Genomic DNA, 20459 nt, shown 5'->3' with positions numbered 1-20459 from the left:
TAGAAGGGATCAGAAATCCCTAGTGTAATACCTACGTTAGTTTTTGGAGTAAGGGATTGGTGACTTGGTGAGGTGAAGTATCACCAGCCCATCAAGTACAAGACCTCTACTTAGAATCCACCTTAGGGTGCGTGGGTCGCTCAGTTGGTTAAGCGTCCCACTCTTGATTTCAGCTCAGGTCAGGATCTCATGGTCATGAGTTCAAGCCCCATGTCGGGCTCTACACTGACAATGCAGTACCTCCTTGGGATTCTCTTTCCCTCTCTCTCTGCCTCTCCCCTGCTCACTCTCTCAAAATAAACCTAAAAAAAAAAAAAAAAAAAAAAAAAAAAAAAGTCCCAGTTCAGGGACACCACACACTGAAGTGATTTCCCATCACTGCCCAAATAGTTGGTCAGGGAGGCATCAGCATAAAGCCCTCCACAGTCAGAGTACTATAGACCTCAGGACAGAAGTGTTAATTAAAATAGTTTCTTCTTGGGATGCCTGGGTGGCTCAGTTGGTTGAACGTCCAACTTTAGTTCAGGTCATGGTCTCACAATTGGTGGGTTCGAGCCCCATGTTGTGCACTGTGCTGACAGCGCAGAGCCTAGAGCCTGCTTCAAGTTCTGTGTCTCTCTCTCTGCCCCTCCCCTGCTCACACTCTGTCTCTCTCAAAAATAAAACATTAAAAACAAAACTTTAAAAAAAAGTTTTTCTTTTTAAGGGCGCCTGGGTGGCTCAGTCAGTTAAGCCTCTGACTTTGGCTCAGGTCATAATCTTACAGTCCCTGAGTTCGAGCCCCACATCACAGTGCAGAACCGGCTTTGGATCCTCTATTTTCCCTCTGTCTCTCTGCCCGTCCCCTACTCACGCTCATGCACTCTCTCTAAAATAAACATTAAATTAAAAAAAGGAAAAAATTATTTCTTTCTAAATAAACCTTTCATTGAAGCAGAATATAAAGTTCTAAAAGTTCAGCTCAGTGAATTATCTGAACATACACAGTGAAACCAACACACAGGCCAAGAAAATTAATTTTGCCAGGACCCCAGAAGCCCCTTTATGCCTCCTCCTATTCAGTACCTTCTCCTTCTCTAAATGTGTCCAATATCACATCAAAGGTTAGTTTTTGCCTTTATATAAGGCAAAAGGTTAGTTTGTGAGCTTCATATGAATGAAATCATACATTATTTTTTAGTATCGAGCTTCTTCACTTGATGTTGTAGATAGCACTTGGTAGGCTTTATTACAGTGTCTTATTTTATAACTATTCCAGTTTTTTTTCCATTGCATTGCAATGGACACATGGGTTGATTCTAGTCTGAGGCTATTATGAATAGTGCTGTTACTAACACTCCTATAGGTGGCTTTTTTGTATCCCAATGTATTGGATTTCTGTTCAGTATAATCTACAAGTATAATTGCTGGCAATGCAGGTGTTCTTTTTCAGTAAATGCTGCCAAAGAATTATTCAAATGGTTGAAAAATGTTACGATAAGATTGCCAGTAGCTCTACTTTCTTGGCAATACTAAATATATTCAGCTTATTTTCATTTTAGCCATTCTGACAGGTATGTTAATAACTCATTGTAGTTTTAATTCACATTTCCATGAAGCTTCATGTTGCTGAGCACTTTCTCAGATGTCCATTGGCAATGCCAATTCTTCTTTTGTGAAGGGTTTGTTTAGCTTAGATATGAGCCCATTGCTGGTTTCATATGTATATTTTTATATACTTATTCTTAATAACCCTAAGGGTATAGAAAAGTTTGAACTATGTACAAAGAATTTTATTTACTTTGAACATTTGAGTAAAATTGCTGACCTAAAGTTCCAAAACTGAAATATTTTGGTATGTGTTTCCTAAAAGCAATGCAATTCTCCCATAACCATAATACAAATTTCAAAATCAGGAAACTAAATGATGCATTAGAACCACTCAATCCCTATTTCTACTAATGTTTCATCAAAAAGTCCCCATAATGTTCTTTATGTTCTGTTCAGAAACCATAATCACATGTTGCAAATAGTTGTCAAATCTCCTTAATCTATTTCAGTCTGGAATAGTTCCTCAGCCTTTTCTTGACTTCCATGACCCTGCCACTCCTGAAGAATATATTTGTAAAATGTCCCTCAGTGTCGGCTTGCCTGGGATTTCCTCATGATTAGATTCAGGTTATGCATCTTTTTAAAAAAATATTTTAAGTAATCTCTACACCCAACATGGGGCTCGAACTTACTACCTCAAGATCGAGAGTTGCACACCCCACCGACAGAGCCAGCCAGGTGTCTGCAGGTTATGCATCTTTGATATGAATACCACAGAATGTTTTTTCTTCTTATTGCATCCTATTAGGTGACAAACAATTTCCATCTGTCCATTACGGGTGTTCACTTTGATTACTTAGGAGTGTTTTGGCAGTCTCTTCCATTAAAATTATTTTAATAGCATTTGTAACTAAGAAATATTTTGAGGGTAGACCCTTTGAAACTATAGAACTAGTCATCAAATTTTCAATGGTATTTATATATCATTATGGAATCATGCATCTGACTGGGCCACCCAGGCACCCCAAGGAGTGATGTAATTTTAGTGTTAATAGCAGATAACTGTGTAACACTAAAAATTCACCACTTTGGACAACAAAAGATCCTCAACCTTTAAAAGAATTAAATAGTGTAATATAGATTATTTCCTATAATCCCATTTCAGAATAACTAAAAACAAAGTATGAAGTAAACAGAGCAATTGCTTGCAAATTTTGCAATTCCCCCCCCCCCCCTTTTTTTTAATTTATTGGAATGTCTGGGTTAAGCATCTAACTTCGGCTCAGATCATGGTCTCATGGTTCATGGGTTCAAGCCCCGTGTCAGGCTCTGTGCTGACAGCTCAGAGTCTGGAGCCTGCTCCAGATTCTGTGTCTCCCTCTCTCTCTCGCTGCCAAGCCCCTGCTCATGCTCTGTCTCTCTCAAAACTAAACATTAAAAAAAAAAAAGTTTATTTCACCAAAAACCATAAAATACCTAGGGATAAACCTAACCAAAGGGGTGAAAAATCTATACAGAAAAGTATAGAAAGCTTATGAAAGAAATTGAAGGAGACACAAAAAATGCAAAACATATTCCATGATCATGGATTGAAAGAATAATGTTAAAATGTCGATACTACCCAAAGCAATCTACATATTCAATGCAACCCCTATCAAAATAAAACCAGCATTCTTCACAGAACTAGAACAAACAATTCTAAAATTTGTATAGAACCAGAAAAGACCCTCAAAAGCCAAAGCAATCCTGAAAAAGAAAACCAAAGCTGGAGGCATCACAATCTGAACTTCAAGCTGTATTACAAAGCTGTAATCATTAAGACAGTAAGGTACTGGCACAAAAACAGACACTCAAACCAATGAAATAGAATAGAGAACCCAGAAATGGACCCACAAACGTATGACCAACTAATCTTTGACAAAACAGGGAAGAATATCCAATGGAATAAAGACAGTCTCTTCAGCAAATGGTGCTGGGAAAACTGGACTGTGACATGCAGAAAAATGAACCTGGACCACTTTCTTCCCCATACACAAAAATAAACTCAAAATGGATGAAAGACCTAAACATAAGACAGGAAGCCATCAAAAACCTAGAGGAGAAAGCATGCAAAAACCTCTTTGACCTCGGCCACAGCACCTTCTTACTCAACAAGTCTCCGGAGGCAAGGGAAACAAAAGCAAAAATGAACTACTGGGATCTCATCAAGATAAAAAGTCTTCTGCACTGCAAAAGAAACAACCAGCAAAACTTAAAAGACAACATACGGAATACGAGAAGATATTTCATTTGACATATGAAATAAAGGGTTAGTGTCCAGGGGCACCTGGGTGGCTCAGTCAGTTAAGCATCCAACTTCGGCCCCGGTTATGATTTCACCTTTCCCGAGTTTGAGTCCTGTGTCAGGCTGTGTGCTGACAGCTCAGAGTCTGGAGCCTGTTTCAGATTCTGTGCCTCCCTCTCTCGCTGCTCCTACCCCCACTTGCACTCTGTCTCTCTCTCAAAGCTAAACATTAAAAAAACAGTGGGTTAGTATCCAAAATCTATAAAGAACTCATCAAACTCAACACCCAAAAAAACCCCAAATAATCCAGTGAAGAAATAGGCAAAAGACACGAATAGACATTTCTCCACAGAAGACATCCAGATGGCTAACAGACACATGAAAAAATGTTCAACATCACTCATCATCAGGGAAATACAAATTAAAACCACAATGAGATACCACCTCACACCAGTCAGAATGGCTAACATTAACAATTTAGGCAACAACAATGTTGGCGAGGATGTGGAGAAAGGATTAGGAATGCAAACTGGTGCAGCCACTCTGGAAAACAGTATGGAGTTTCCTCAAAAAATTTAATATAGAACTACCCTACAACCCAGCAATAGCACTACTAGGTATTTATCCAAAGGATATAGGTGCGCTGTTTCCAAGGGGCACATGCACCCCAATGTTTACAGCAGCACTATCAACAATAGTCAAAGTATGGAAAGACCCCAAATGTCCATTGACTGATGAATGAATAAAGATGTGGTGTGTGTGTGTGTGTGTGTGTGTACACACACACACACACACACACACACACACACACACACACAATGGAGTATTACTCAGCAATCAAAAGGAATAAAATTTTGCCATTTGCGACTATGTAGATGGAACTTGAGGGTACTATGCTAAGCAAAATTAGTCAGAGAAAGACAAATATGCAAAAATAATATAAAAACAAGGAGGGGGACAAAACATAAGAGACTCTTAAATACAGAGAACAAACTGAGGGTTGCTGGAGGGGTTGTTGGGGTGATAGACTAAATGGGTAAGGGGCATTGAGGACACTTGTTGGGTTGTTATACATAGGGGATGAATCACTGGATTCTACTCCTGAAATCGTTATTTCACTATATGCTAATTTGGATGTAAATTAAAAAATAAAAAGATTATTTTGAGAGAGCAAGAGCAGGGGTGGGGCAGAGAAAGAGGGAGAATCTCAAGTAGGCTCCACACCACCAACAACAGAGCCCAATGTGGAGCTCAAACCCACAAACTGCAATATGGTGACCTGATCCAAAATCAACAGTCTGAGGCTTAACTGACTGAGCTACCTAGGCACCCAACAAATTTTGTAATTCCTAAATAAATATTTGGATCAAAGGCACCAAAAGCAATATTGCACAATAATTTTAAAACACTAACAATGGATGTATTCACTGTGCTAGAACAGAGATAACATTCAATGAAGACACTTTGTGCCACTTAATACTTGAGAGCATTTATGACATGTAAAAAGGAACAATAATGCAGCTTGAAACAAATTAAAAAGGCAAAAAAGTTAAAAGAAATTTTGACAAAATATTTAAGGCTCTAAAAATCAGAATTTTTCATACAAAAATGTATGCACTTTTCCTTTTCTGGATGCCCAGTGAATTATGTGGACTCTGCAGAAAATTCCCCCAAGTAGTTTAAAATCCTGGTGGAAGGGTGCCTGGGCTCAGTCATTAAGCAGCTGACTTCATTTCAGCTTAGGTCATGATCTCAGTGGGTTCGACCCTCATATCAGGCTCTGTGCTGACAGTGCTTGGGATTCTCTCTCTCTCCTTCTGCTTGCGCATGCTCACTCTCTCTCAAAATAAGTTAAAACACCCTGGTGGAAAAGCACATACTCCTGGGAGGTTTGCCCGTGTAGCGGGAGCCAAACTCATGGTCTGGAACAGCTCTCCAGTTTTGGGAAACTGGGAGCTCTGTGTACAGATGTAGAAACAAGCGCAGAGGAGTGACCCCATGTTCCCTGAACCTCTGAACTTACCTTCCTGTGGTGCCCAGATGCGTCAGGCCTCCTGATAACAGTAGCCTGGGAGGAAGGTGCTGGCATTTCAACCCTGAGCTGGCAGAGATCACATGAATGTTTGCCTGTCCTTTCCGAAGTGGGTGTAACTTGGGACATTCTCCCCAGCAGAGTATGAGAGTTCTAGTTTTTTTTTTAAAGGTTATTTAGAGAAAAAAGCTCGAGTGGGTGAGGGGCAGGAGGGAGAGAAACCATGAAGCAGATAACTTGAGCTGAAGTCAGATGCTTAACTGATTGAGCCACCTAGACGCCCCCAGAGTCCTAATTTCTCTACACCTTCACGGATTGTTTTCAGTCTTTAATGTTTTTTTGTGTTGACTAGTATCTCATCGTGCTTTTCATTAGTGTTTCTTTGGTATATGATTAAATGATTACTTTTTCACACACTCCATGTGCTTTACATTGTTAACTGTCCTTTCAAGCCTTATGTCCATTTTAATTTCTTTGCATTTTTATTACGGAGATTTATTTTGTTTATTCATGAAATAGGAGTTTTGAGTGAGATTATTAATGCAGAAGATACGGCTACCTTGCAACGGGACCAAGATTCGAAGAGAATAAAGAGGGCATCCTTATGGAGGGTTAGCCAAACATGGCAGATTAAGGAGAACATCCTTACCCCAGGGAGGGTTTGGTGGCCCCTCCTTGACTTGCACGGTCTCTCAAAATAAACTCAAATTACATCACTCCTCTCTTCTTCTTTCAGTTTTAACCGCCTATTATGATTGGCTGGCAAAGGATGGATTTAAAACTTTAGGTTGGAATTTCAACACATTGAAATTTTTATGGTCTTATTTTTGTTAAAACATGTGCCTGTCTACTGATCTTTGTTCCTCTGTGAATGACCTATCTAGTTTTAAATGATTCTCTTTGAGGTTATTTTATCTACAATGCATCCAGGTATAGTTTTCCTTATCCCTTCTGTCTAGCACCTGGTAAACTAAACTAATTCAATAGGAGGTCCTTCATATTTAATTCCAGGAAACAGCCAATAATAGTTTTTAATCTGGTGTGTCCATCTGGTTCTTCTTTGTAACTTTATTCCTGCTTCATGTTTCCAACATGCTCTTTTATGCAGTGAATAAGACAAAGTACCCAATGATGAGATGAGAGGCTGACAGATGGGAAAGCAAGATTCTTTGGCAGGAGGAAGGGATAGATGAGGGACATTCATTCTAAAGTGAACTGTGAGCTGAGACTTGAATGCCAAGGAGCCAACTGTGCAAATATCTGAGTGAGGAACATGACCAAACATCAAATCCAAATAATAATGCATCGATGAATTATGAATTGATGAATTGTAAATTTCTGGTTATCTCTGGCATTGCTGGTGCCTCTGTTAGAGTCCACTCAGATCTTAAACTTCCCATTCTCTTTCATGGAAGGATTAAATTTGTCTTGTGCCAAGTTATCTAATATTCTAATATCACTTCTCTCTTGCACCCTACTACTACTGGTACAAAAAGGGTTCAACGGAAGATGGAGGAACAAATAGGAACAACCTTGAAACAGAGAAATAGGGTGAAGGAAAGCCGCCTGCACCCAGTGCTCCCACGTGAGTCTGTGCCTGGTTCTGCAGCACAAAGTAGTCAGGTCACAGAGCTCATTTTGATAAAACAGTAAGATAGGATTCATCTTGTATCTTTCAAGTAACCAGAGAAATAAACTTAAGTGGGGCGCCTGGGTGGCTCAGGTGGTTAAGCATCCAACTCTTGATTTTGGCTCAGGCCATGATCTCATGGTTCAAGAGATTGACCCCACATCAGGCTCTGTGCTGACAGCGCATAGCCTGCTTGGGATTCTGTCCCTCTTGCTCTTAAAATAAATAAGTGTTTGGGGTGGTAAAACACGCAATCCTTATTCAAAATCCAGTAATAAATGGTACACAGAAGAGGAAGACAGGCAATATAAATGTAACAGATCTGTTCTCACCAGAGGTTCTCTTATTTTTTTTTTTTATCTGTCCTGCAGGAAATGCTTTTTACTAACTTAATGTTACCAAACTTCACTAATGCATGTACTGGCATAGACAGAACTAGTTCATGATGACAAATATTACAAGAGTGGTTACCATGGGGTAGGGTTTAATTAGGAGGAAGAGAGAGCCTTCTGAGATGCTACGAACACTAGATGGTAATACGGATTGGCAGTCACACAGTGGAAACCTGTGTATACAACTAAACACTTAAGATTTCCGTACTCTCCTGAAAAAAGTAACACCTTCATAAGAAGTAAAAGATATTTGTCATATTTCTCTAATGATTATGCTATTTTCATATTTCATTAAATAGCTTTTTAAAGCTCAGAGGAATGAAACCTTCATTTGACCACCTTAATTGGGTGGATGTTATTAGAGTACTAAGCATGAAGACAGGCATACTTTATTTTATAAATGTTATTTTTTTTTTAACATTAATTTTTATTTTTAAGAGAGAGAAAGAGCATGAATGGGGGAGGGGCAGAGAGAGGGAGACAGAATCTAGGCTCTGAGCTGTCAGCACAAAGCCCGACATGGGGCTCAACTCACAGACAGCAAGATCATGATGTGAGCCAAAGGGAGATGCTTAACCGACTGAACCACTCATGCACCCCTGTGTATTCATTTCAATCAAATCTAAAAATTTACAGCTCATTCTAGATCACATGAATGACCAACCAACTTTACCTGGAGTTAAATGCTCAAGTAACACCTTGAGACACCATTTATTGTCTGGTTGCCATTTGCTTGGCATTGTTGTCAAACTCCTGTCCTATTCATGCACAATTGGACTACATTATGTGGTAGTTTAAGCTTAGTTTGCCAAAAGTATATAAGATTTTGAAAAAATATAAAAATATTTTTATAAATTATTTTAATTTCTAATCAAAACCTATTTAGAATTAGCATTATTAGCTACATTAGGGATGTAAATGTGTATAATGGAAACACAAGCTTCACTAGATTTTGACAAGAAATGACATCTTCTCCGAATGTAACAGTAATGGTAGTTAAATCAAGTCAGGACCATAAATGACTCCAAAGAACTGAACAGCAAAAGAGATTTGTTAAAAATTTTACTCCTGGAGTGTCTGGATGGCTCAGTTGGTTAAGCATCTGACTTTAGCTCAGGTCATGACCTCATGGTTCGTGGGTTTGAGCCCTGCATCAGGCTCTGTGCTGACAGCTCAGAGCTTGGAGCCTACTTTAGATTCTGTGTCTCCCCACCCCTCTCCAGCCCTCCCCGCTCCCACCTTGTCTCTCTCTCAAAAATAAACAAACATTTAAAAAGTCTTTTTAAATTTTTCTCCTAAGTATGATTCCTTGGGCTTAATTTAGCAACCATAATTGATAGTGAAGTAATAAAAAACATGTTATTTGCAGAGATGTACTGGCTAATACAGCAAATAGGATCATAAAAACTTAACTAGCATTAATTTAAAAAGAAGCTCAAAACCAAAATAATTTGAGTACAGACCTTAAAACTAATAGAAGTACCTAATGTTTTGATTATAAACGTTATTACTTTTCATAAATGTTATTACTTTTCAGTCTTCCCATAAAGTATTACTTCAAACTGCTAAGATTTAAAAAAATAATATAATTACTAACATATTAGTGAAAGACACTATCAAACATGTTTGCTTAGATTAGAAATGTTCAAGTATCACTTTCACTACACCTCTGAACACACAAGGAACTGCCTGCCTAAGGATATGGAAGACTGAACAATAAAAAAGCTAGTATTTTTCATGACAATGATCAACCGAAGGAAGACAAGCCCTGTTTGAGAATATTCTTTGAGACAAAGAGTATGTGAGACAGAGAGTATGTTTCAGCATCACAGAGTGAGAACATCTGTTCCCTTCTGCCCCTTCCTTACTAAAATCTAGAACTAAGATAACATAATAGGATGAAAGAGGTATTAAACTCCCAGAAGAGAAGAGATGGCAATACAAGATTATGGAAGCTGGAAAATAAATGCATGGTTTCTAACAGTCTCAACAGGTGGAGTACAAGCTCAGAAGCTCAGATTTGGGATAGTCTGAGTTATCAGGCAACCAATTAAACATGTCAAGTAGTCAGCTGGATATGAGTTCAGGGGAAAGAATTCTGGCTAGAGATATAAAGAAATCTGAGCCATCTACTTAAAGCAGTAACTTAAAGCAGTATCTTAAAGCAGCTAAGACCATCAAGGGAGCCCTAAGCTCTGCTTGGGACGTTCTAATGTCTAGGGGTCAAAGACATAAAAAAGAAATAGCAAAGGGGACAAGGAACAATCAGAGAAGTAGGAAGGAAAACGAGGCCAATGTGTTCGCTAGAAATTAACAAACTAAGGACATTGTTTAGGAGGTTACACTGTAGCTTAAAGACCAAGCAAACTGAGGTGAAAGACCTCAGTAAGAACTGTTCCAATGGACAGAAGGGGATGAAAATCTGACTGGAACAGATCTAGGAAAAAAAAATGGAAGAGGAGAAACAAAAATAATTGTCTGTGTTGTATGAATTTTGTTTAGATTTGATTAAAATGAATACGCACATAAAAGCTAAAATTCTTGAGCTATGTCCACAGATTTCATTATGAGAAACACAGCCCTATATCATCAATTGTAAATACAGACAATTTTTCTAGGAGCTTTTTATAAAAGAGAAATGAGGCATTTCTGTTGGCTCCAGACAGGAGGATATATCCATAGTAACAGGAAAGGAGGACTCATGAGCACAGATGCTGGTAGATTCACAGGTGCAGTGGTAGCAACTTTTGCAAGTTCTTTTCTGATTATTTCTATTTTCTAAGGGCCAACAGGGAACAAGATAAGAGGCAGGGGTTACATCTTACAGATGTAAGAACAGAAGTAAACCCATGAAACAGTCACTGGAAAATGTAATCCTGTAACCTGTGCCTATATCCAAGTTAAATGCTCAAGTAACACCTTGAGACACCATTTATTGTCTGGTTGCCATTTGCGCGGCACTGCTGTCAAATTCCTGTCCTATTCTTGCACAATTTAGAACAGACTAGGGAAACTTAGTAGGACTACTAAACAACCAAGTTACAGGTGTGATTAGCCAGCATGACCGACTGGTAAACATTCCCACTTAAAAAACACACCTGCTCTGTAGTCTGTTCATTTGAATATTCTCTCAGAACAATTTTCCTTCTAAGTCCTAGTTTGATTACCCTAAGGCAGAGATAATCTAATCTATATTGAATACAATAACATTTTCGCGAGAGACAAACAACCTACACAGAAATGTATGGTTCAGGGAGCATTCAGGACTCTCTTCCTTACAATCTGACATACAAGCCCTAAATTGTTCCCATTTTGGCCTTTATATTCCTCTACTATATACTATGAATTTCATAGGAATTTCATTCCTACATCTTGTTTTCTTCTCTCTGGTACGATTTACTCCTCCTACTATATATACATTTTCAAGGTCTTTGCTCTCGTTATATTCTTGTTTTGCACAATATATTACCACTTTCAACTTCTGGCTTTTTGGTCAAGACCCTACAGTTTCTCTGAGAGCCTTCTCTGCATTAACCAATGTCCAGTTGTAATCTTCATATGACGTATGTGTATAGTACTACTAATGAATAAAAATCAAGTCAACATAATAATACTGAGTCACAATGCCAGTTCAGACTTCTGCTATTACTTCACCTGAACCATTATTTTCCTGGGGGGGGGGGGGGGGGGGGGGGGATGGGAATCTGAGATCATCATATAACAAACATTTATTTGGTAATTTATTTTATAGAAATAGACTCTAAAACCAAACAATTTCTTATTTAAACACCAGAAAGCATAATCCCAATCATTCCCCCATCAAAAGCCTACTCCATAAATGAAGTACCCCAAACCCATGAACTGTACTCCTAAAAGGGGGGAAAGACTTTAAACTTCCACAGGAAGACTGTATAAATCTGGCAATGGTTAAGTACACATCAGCCTGTACCCAAGAATATTACCGAGCCCAAAAAATTAACGGAAAAATCTAAACTTACTATGAGTACTTCTTGGTTCTTAATAAGGCTCAGAAAATTACCATCTATTAATTATGCAATGGTACAAGTTTCATTATGTAAACTGATACAACCAAAAAAGTAAAGCGGATAATCTGGATTTTAAAACCAATACAGGTAAATCACTAGATGTAAACAAGAACTTTAAGGGCAGTCTTTAGTTCCAACTTAAAACAAACATTCAGGACTGGAATCCTCAGAATTTTCTAGTATCTTGAAAATCCCCATCTTCTCTTTAATTGGTCCTGAGGCATTCATTTGATCTAAGAGAAAAATACATAAATGTTTTTTATTTTTTTAAACAAGTATTTATTTTTTAAAAAGTATAAGAACCTAAAAAAGAATATTAAAAGAAATGTCCAATATGTTGTTATGAAAAGAGTCATCTGTCCAAAACCTAAAAAACCACAAAAATGTGAGCCACTTTATTCCTCAATCATTAATAGTCAATCATTAATAGTCAATAGTCAAAATAGTCAATGTAAGTCAATCATTAATAGTCAATTAATAGTCAATAGTCAAGCCAGAAAGTAAAATGTACTCTTAATATAATGAGAACTGGCCTCCAAGGAACAAATATCAGTTTGCTAATCAAAATCACTTCTGTTGAATTTAAGATATATTAAGTATAGGGAAACAGTGTGAATTACATTTTCAGAGATGTCTAAAAAATACCAAAAGCCTAATATTTGTTAGTTTAAAGGCTGGAAAGCATGATACCATGAAAATTTATCTTAATACACACCCCAGCTGATAACATGTGGTCTTTTACATTTTTGTCAATGATAGCTATGGAATGAAATCTCTACTGGTGTTGAGTGGCATTACTCTGATTTCTTAGGAAGCTAAAGCATCTTTAATATGTTCCCTGGCCACTTTCCTGCCTACTCACGTTGTCCTTTTCTCTTGTTGACTTTTAGTTGTCTATATGTGATAAACACTTCCTTATCTGTTAGGTGTTGCAAATATATTTCTGTGGTTTGTCTCTAATCTGTTTACATTATCATCTGCTTTAAAAAAATTTTTTAATGCTTATTTTTGAGAGAGACAGAAAGAGAGAGATGGAGACCCAGAATCCAAAGTAGGATCCAGGCTCGGGGTTGTCAGAACAGAGCCCGATGCGGGGGCCCAAATCCACTAGCCATGAGATTGTGACCTGAGCTGAAGTCCGAAGCTTAATTGATTGAACCACCCAGGCACCCCAGTATCATCTGTTTTTATACAAGTCTTTAATGTAATTAAATCTATCAATCTATAAATAAACAAACATAAAAAAAATATTTTCCTGTCCTAAAGTCATACATGTATTTTCCTGTATTTTTAAAGTTTTGCTTTTAACATTTAGGTTCTGACCTGTTAATTTATTTACAATTTGTTCTGGAGTGTGGTATGGTGTCCTAGCTGTTGATTAGAAATGTCCCGGGGCATGCTTAACAGACTGAGCCACCCAGATGCCCCAAAAGTATAAAACTCTCAAAAGAAAACACCATGACCTTGGCTAGGCAAAGATTACTTACACATGACACCAAAACAGTAAGTGGTAACAAAAAAAGATAAACTGGACTTTATGAAAATTAAAAAGTTTTGCCCTTCAAAACATACTAATTAAGAAAGTGCAAGATAAGGGATGCCTGGCCAGCTCAGTTGGTAGAACATGCAACTAACTCTTGATTTCAGGTCATGAGTCCGAGCCCTATTTTGGGTGTAGAGTTTAGTTGGGGGGGGGGAAAAAAAGAGCATCCAAGATATGCTATAAACCGGGAGAAAATATTTGCAAAACAAATATCTGATAAAGGACTTGTACCTAGAATATATAAAGAATTCTTCCAACTCAATAACACAATTTTAAGAAGAGCTATTTGAAATGAAGCTGAAGATATCACGAGACTATATGCAGTGATGTGCTTGTAAATGTTCAACAACTGGCTTCCCGGATACCCTGCCCCATCAAAAGGCCCTGGATTTGTAGTTTTTCCCTATTTCCACAGTATTAACATATTCCTGCCTTCACCAATACCACACTACCAACATAACAATGCTGAAGGTAGGGGTGGGAAAAGATGTGCAGTAGTATAGCTTTATACAGTATTTCCCCTACGCAGTTACAATACACATAATTGGGCATAGATTACCAGTAGGTTATGAAATAATTAGGGAATGATGAGTTTTAAATATATTTGTTTTCAAAATAATTTATGGTCACCAATGTAGACATCAACTCATTATTCTAAAAACTGAAAAACAGAAGAAGCAATTTATCCTGCTTCACCTGTATAAACTATATCTCAGAATAACCAGAGTTGGTAGGGAAAAGTTCTTAATAGACTCATTCTGGCTAATAAAGGAAAAACAAAACAAGAAAATCACCATTTTGCAATCCTTAAGGTAATAATTGTTCAAAACAATCATCAGTGGATACTAAAATCATCAGGCTTAATAAAAGACAGAAAACTTGATAAGATCAGCCTGAATGACCTGACCAATCTTAGCTCACTAAAAATAAGAAACCCAGAAAAGCACTTCCTGGTAGGATTTAAAATATGACAATAGCTATTTGGTCTCAGCTGGTGACATACCATCTAGACTAAGGAAGACCTGGAAACTTCAGGACCATGTGAACTGCGTCAGCAAACACCAGAAGTACCCAGGAGGCCAGGGTGATGCTGGTGGCATGACCACAGGATCCACTTCAACAAATATCACTGAAGTTACTTTGGGAAAGTTGGAATGAGGCATTACCACTTACAGAGGAACCAGAGCCTCTGCCCACCTATCAACCCTGATAAATGCTCCCCAAAACAAGACTGGAGCTGATTCTACCACTTATGAAATGAAATTGGGCTGCAAACATCCGGGAAAGAGAAAGTTCCCAAAACAATCTGTCATCATGAAGGCTAAACTCTTCAGCGGAAGAGTGGAGAAGGTTACGGGTGTCTATGTGGGGGAGCCTGGTAGCTTAAAACCAGGTGGAGGGAGCTCATTAAATGCTAACAGGTGCTTTTCTCAAAGAGAGAAAGAACAAAGTGTTACAAAGTATTCATAAGAAACAGAACCTAGGGGCGCCTGGGTGGCTCAGTCAGTTGAGCAGCCGACTTTGGCTCAGGTCACGATCTCGTGGTCCGTGAGTTCGAGCCCCGCGTCGGGCTCTGTGCTGACAGCTCGGAGACTGGAGCCTGTTTCCGATTCTGTGTCTCCCTCTCTCTGACCCTCCCCTGTTCATGCTCTGTCTCTCTCTGTCTCAAAAATAAATAAACGTTAAAAAAAAATTAAAAAAAAAAAAAAAAGAAAAGAAAAAGAAACAGAACCTAGATCTAATTAAGCCTATAGAGCTATTTACATAGCTATTTATCACTTTTCTGAAAATAAGTAGATTGAGGAACAAATCAACGAACACAAAACAGGTTAAAAAAATCAGCCAATTTCAAAATATAGGTCATTTTATAGGACAACCCACTTTTCCTCTATGACATGCAACAATGAAAGTGAGAAGGATGTTACAGAAGAGTCATAACAAACAACGAAATTTGGATCCTGATTCAAACTGTAAAAAAGGATCTGAGACAACTGGGGAAATCTGAATATGGCCTGGGTAGTAGATGATATCAAGGCTTTAGTGCCAATTCTCTTAAATGTAATGACATAGTGGCTACATTTAAAGACCTGCTCTTCCCAGTAAAAGATGCCTGAGTAAAATGCCTGGGTAAAATGTCATGATTTTAAGATTCTGTCAAAAGAGAATCAAAATGAAAAAAGACTAGTTAAATGTTGTGGACTATTGTGGCTGAATCAATTACATATAGGGGTACGTTAAGTATTACTATGCTCTCTTCTTACATGTCTGTTTCAGTTTCCAGTAAAAGAAAAATAAAAGGTTACTTGCCAATGAGATCACTTCGATCTAGCAACAACTCCAAATCTTTATCACTAATGACCTTCTCTCTTGATCCTTTTACTTCTCTATAAGAAAACAAAATATTCAAGTCCATATGATAAATCAAAACTATGAATTACATTTTTTAAATTAAAATATCTTACCTTTCATAATCTCTAGATTTTAATAATTCCATTAATTCCTTAGGGTCTAAGAAGTTCTTAGATTGATTTAATCCAGACTGACCACCTTTGAAATGATCTAGAAAAAAATTTTCAAGAAAATCAAAACATTGAAAATTGCCTTTAAAACCAAAATATACTACATTATAAACCAATCAGAATGGTGTATGTTAAAAAGTATAGGCAAAGTCAAGTGGTGATAAGGAGAAAAGTAATCACAGCTCTCATACTTTGCTAGTAGAAATGTAAAATGGTATGTCTGCTTGGAGAAAAAATTCAGCAGGTTCCTGTAAGTAAACATGCACCCATCCAAAGACCAAGAACAAACAAATGCATGTGTCCATAAACACTTGTACAAGAACAGCTTACTCAGAAAAACCAAGATCTGAAAAACAACTTAAATGTCAACCAACAAAAGAATGGACAAACTATTAACTTCTAATATAACATAAATGAATCTCAAAATGTTCTGCTGAAAAAAGTAGTAGCTACATACATACAAATGAATCCACATATGAAGTTAAAGGAAAAACTAATTTGTGTCACAAAAATCAGAACAATGGCTGCCTTCTGGTGAGGAACAAGAGAGCATGGAAAATGACTGGTGTAGGGGAAAATGGTTTTGGATGATGGAACTGTTTACCTTGACCTAGAGGATAGTTACACTGTGTGTATTCATTTATCAAAATTCATCAACCTGTACATTTAAGATCTGGTTATTTTACTGTATCCATATTATACCTCAATAAAACACTGACAGTATTTTAAAAATTCTTTTCAAATTGTTCTTTGAAATTAATTTCTCAAAATACTGAAAACAGACTTGGGAAAATAAAACTAGACAAATTTTACTGAATTTAAAACTATATTCAATAAAGAAAATATATTTCATCATTCAAATTCCTAAAGCAGCACAGGTGAAAAAATTTTAATTTGCACAAAATCTTCTTAGAAAAGTTCTTTTTTCCTCCAATGTAAATTCCAACTACAATCTGAATGTTCCATGAAGTCAAATTAAAGATTTCTAAAACCTAACCTCAATGTCAGATACACTGGAGGAAGTATTTGCAAGTAGAGAGCAAGAGAAAAGTAGCATAAAATAAACTAATGGTGATTTTTGACATCATGTTCCCATTACTCTAGGCTTCACAACTTAACAGATGTTTTCAACTTTTGTGATGTAGCCATGAAGCCAATTTCTCCAAATAGATTTTCATACTGAATGAATAAAAGCAGAAAGTTCTCCAAGGAATCTTAGGGAACAGAATATAAAATGCCAATGCCTCACCTACTTCACTTCCCCTACTTCTCACAATCTAAAACCCTGTATTTTAAAGAAGATTATATTTGAAACAATGAAAAGGACATTCTAGAGCCACATATTTTTTGAAATAGCAAGTTAAATCAAGTAAATAGTTTTTATAGCACTACTTCAATGTATCCTTAATATTCTAAAACAAATTTTTTTCAATGTTTATTTATTTTTGAGAGAGAGAGAGAGAATCAGAGACAGAGACCGAGCATGAGCAGGGGAGGGGTACAGAATCTGAAGCAGGCTCCAGGCTCTGAGCTGTCAGCACTGAGTTGAACACAGGGCTCAAACTCATGAACCATGAGATCATGACCTGAGCTGAAGTCAGATGCTCAACTAACTGAGCCACCCAGGCACCCCAATATTCTAATACTTAATATACTGAACTTCCAAGAAGAGGCTTGAAACTTTCTTAAAGCCTTTCGACAGGCAAATCTCTTATCAAGAGTAAGCATTAACATCATGTCAGAGATTAGGATATGGCATTTTAAAAGTGTCCTGGATAGGGGTTTCCTTGCCCCTCTGCTCCTCATCTAGACACTGATGTTTTTCCTTTGTGTTTATGGTTACAACAATCTAGTTTAGGTCTTTACAGCTGCAAATTCCCCACTGCTTACTAAAATCCTAATCAAGCTGTACTTATGTATATATTTTTTTATTTTACAGAAAGAGCATGTGCACAGGTGGGTGGGGGAGAGGGGCAGTAGGAGAGACAGCCTAAACAGGCTCCACTCTCAGCGCAGAGCCTGACATGGGGCTTACTCCCATGGCCCTGGGATTATGACCTGAGCCGAAATCAAGAGTTGGAGGCTCCAATAACTGAGCCACGTAATCGCCCCCGTACTAATTTCTTTTATAAAGAAATCAGTGGGGCACCTGGCTGGCTCAGTCAGTGGAGCATGCAACTCTTGATCTTGGGGTTGTGAGTTCAAGTCCCACACTGGGTGTGAGATTACTTAAAAATAACATCTTTCAGGGGCGCCTGAGATGCTCAGTCAGTTAAGCGTCCAACTCCTGGTTTTGGCTCATGTCATGATCTCACAGTTTATGGGACTGAGCCTCGCATTGGGCTTTACGCTGACAGTGCTACTTGGGATTCTCTCTCTGCCCTTCACCTGCTCGTGCTCTTTCTCGCTCTCAAAATAAATAAATACACTTAAAAAAAATCTTCAAAAATATAATAAGGAAAATATCAGTAACAAAATCCCACAACATACAACAGGCAACTGAAACAAAAAAGTACTACAAAGTATTATTTACTTTTGTGGATGATCAACTTTTCCAGTTTTCTTTTAGCAGCTGCTCTTTCCACAATTTTCTGATCAATAGTATTTGCTGTGACAAGACGATATACAACAACAGGCTTTGTCTGACCAATTCTATGACATCTATCCTGGGCCTGAAGATCAGATTGGGGATTCTTAGAGTAAAAAGAAAAATAACATTTAACAGTTGAATATTAAAGTTACTTAAACTCATAATATGTGGGTAAAGTCACATGCATGCATGATCCAATCAGAATCTTTTAAATAGTGTCTTAAACTCATTTTAGATCTCTAGAATGACTTCAATGATAAAACATGTTCAAGTCTTTACACATAGGGTAGTTGATAATGATTTTTGTTTTAAAATGGGATACCTTTTCAAAATAAAATTGCAAAGCATACAATGAAAGATAAAAATTCAGAATGGAAATATAATCAGCATATTGCTATACTTTGACTTACCCAATCACTATCATAAATGATAACTGTATCTGCTGCAGTCAAATTAATGCCCAGGCCACCAGCTCGTGTACTGACTAAGAAGATAAACACCTCTGGATCTGTGTTGAAGCTGTGCATCTAAAAGCAAAAAAGGGTACAGACCCAAGGAATTAAGAAATTATTATTGCCTGGAATATGGATATGGTGTTGCATGTGGAGCAACCATCTTATAACCATGTGTTTATAGCAAAGGCAGGGGGGGAAGGCAATGCCAAGGGATATAATAAGCCAGCATTCTCTAAACTAGGTATGAATTCTTCATTACCTACAGGATTTTTGATGTGGAGTAAAAAAATAATGAAAACCCCAGAAGTCATTACAGTTGAAAAAGACAGGGCACCTGGGTGGCTCAGTTTGTTAAGTGTCTGACTTTGGCTTGGGTCATGATCTCACGGCTTGTGGGTTCGAGCCCCATGTCAGGCTGTGCACTGACAGCTCAGAGCCTGGATGGAGTCTGCTACGGATTCTGTGTCTCCCTCTCTCTCTGTCCCTCCCCTGCTCATGCTCTGTCACTCTTGCAAAAATAAACATTAAAAAAAATTTTTTTGAAAAAGCTGAAAAAGACTAATTTGCTGGAAAGAGGTAAAATTATCAAAGACTTCCTTCCCACAAAATAAATAATTGTAAGCATATCCACTGCCCAAATTAAGACAATAAACCAGGGACTTTAAGAAGCACTCTATCAATTTGATCTTCAGAGGGGCCTGACACGGAGTAGTTCAGTCAGGCCAGTCACACAGGTAGGTCATACCTATGTAACTAACCTTCAGTGGAAACCATGGACACCAAGGCTCAGATGAGCTTCCCTGGCTTACTTCACATGTGAGGTTACAAATTGTTCCTGAGAGAGCACCTGGGTGTCTCCAGTTGGTTAAGCGTCTGACTTCGGCTCAGGTCATAGTCTTGTGGTTCATGAGTTTGAGCCCTGCGTCAGGCTCTGTGCTGACAATTCTGAGCCTGGAGGCTGCTGCAGATTCTGTCTCCCTTTCTCTCTGCCCCACCCTCACTCATGTTCTCTCTCAAAAATAAACATTAAAAAATTAAAAAACAAAAATTAAAACACCCAGGTGCCCCTGTTATCTCAATATTCTTACAGTGGTGGTGAAGTAGGATATTATGAAGTAAAGGTGGACCAAAAGACACATAGAATTTAAGAATCATTAAGACTTAGCGGTGCCTGGGTGGCTAAGTCAGTTAAGCATCCGACTTCAGCTCAGGTCGTAATTTCATGGTTCGTGGGTCGAGCCCGACATCGGACTCTGTGTTGGCAGCCCAGAGCCTGGAGTCTGCTTCAGATTCTGTGTCTCCCTCTCTCTGTGTCCCTCCCACGCTTGTGCTCTGTCTCTCTCAAAAGCAAACATTAAAAAAAAAAAAATCACTGGGGCACCTGGGTGGCACAGTCGGTTAAGCGTCCGACTTCAGCCAGGTCATGATCTCGCGGTCC

General features: G+C 38.0%; 2 protein-coding genes across 7 annotated transcripts in view; both read right to left on the bottom strand.

The window, feature by feature from the left end:
* The window catches only part of CYP2C41 (cytochrome P450 family 2 subfamily C member 41), a 40160-nt gene extending 36152 nt beyond the window's left edge, over positions 1 to 4008 (bottom strand). For 3 of the 6 annotated variants that reach the window (XM_045040442.1, XM_045040440.1, XM_045040446.1), the window contains exon 1: positions 3798 to 4008. The gene's annotated coding sequence lies outside the window, so the exon portion shown is untranslated. The remainder of the gene's footprint in view (positions 1 to 3797) is intronic. The other 3 variants (XM_045040441.1, XM_045040448.1, XM_045040443.1) reach the window with 2 other exon arrangements.
* A 7570-nt stretch (positions 4009 to 11578) lies between these two features.
* The window catches only part of HELLS (helicase, lymphoid specific), a 38254-nt gene continuing 29373 nt past the window's right edge, over positions 11579 to 20459 (bottom strand). Inside the window, exons 19-23 of the mRNA XM_045040428.1 lie at positions 18977 to 19093; positions 18510 to 18669; positions 15920 to 16016; positions 15765 to 15841; positions 11579 to 12147 (exon numbers count right to left, since the gene is read on the bottom strand). Of these exons, the coding sequence (XP_044896363.1) occupies positions 12053 to 12147; positions 15765 to 15841; positions 15920 to 16016; positions 18510 to 18669; positions 18977 to 19093 (546 nt within the window). The 3' untranslated portion in view covers positions 11579 to 12052. The remainder of the gene's footprint in view (positions 12148 to 15764; positions 15842 to 15919; positions 16017 to 18509; positions 18670 to 18976; positions 19094 to 20459) is intronic.

Source organism: Felis catus, chromosome D2, assembly GCF_018350175.1.
Source record: "Felis catus isolate Fca126 chromosome D2, F.catus_Fca126_mat1.0, whole genome shotgun sequence".
Taxonomy (NCBI): Eukaryota; Metazoa; Chordata; class Mammalia; order Carnivora; family Felidae; genus Felis; species Felis catus.
The sequence above is the reverse complement of the archived record's forward strand: the minus strand, read 5'-3'. Positions and strand labels throughout refer to the sequence as shown.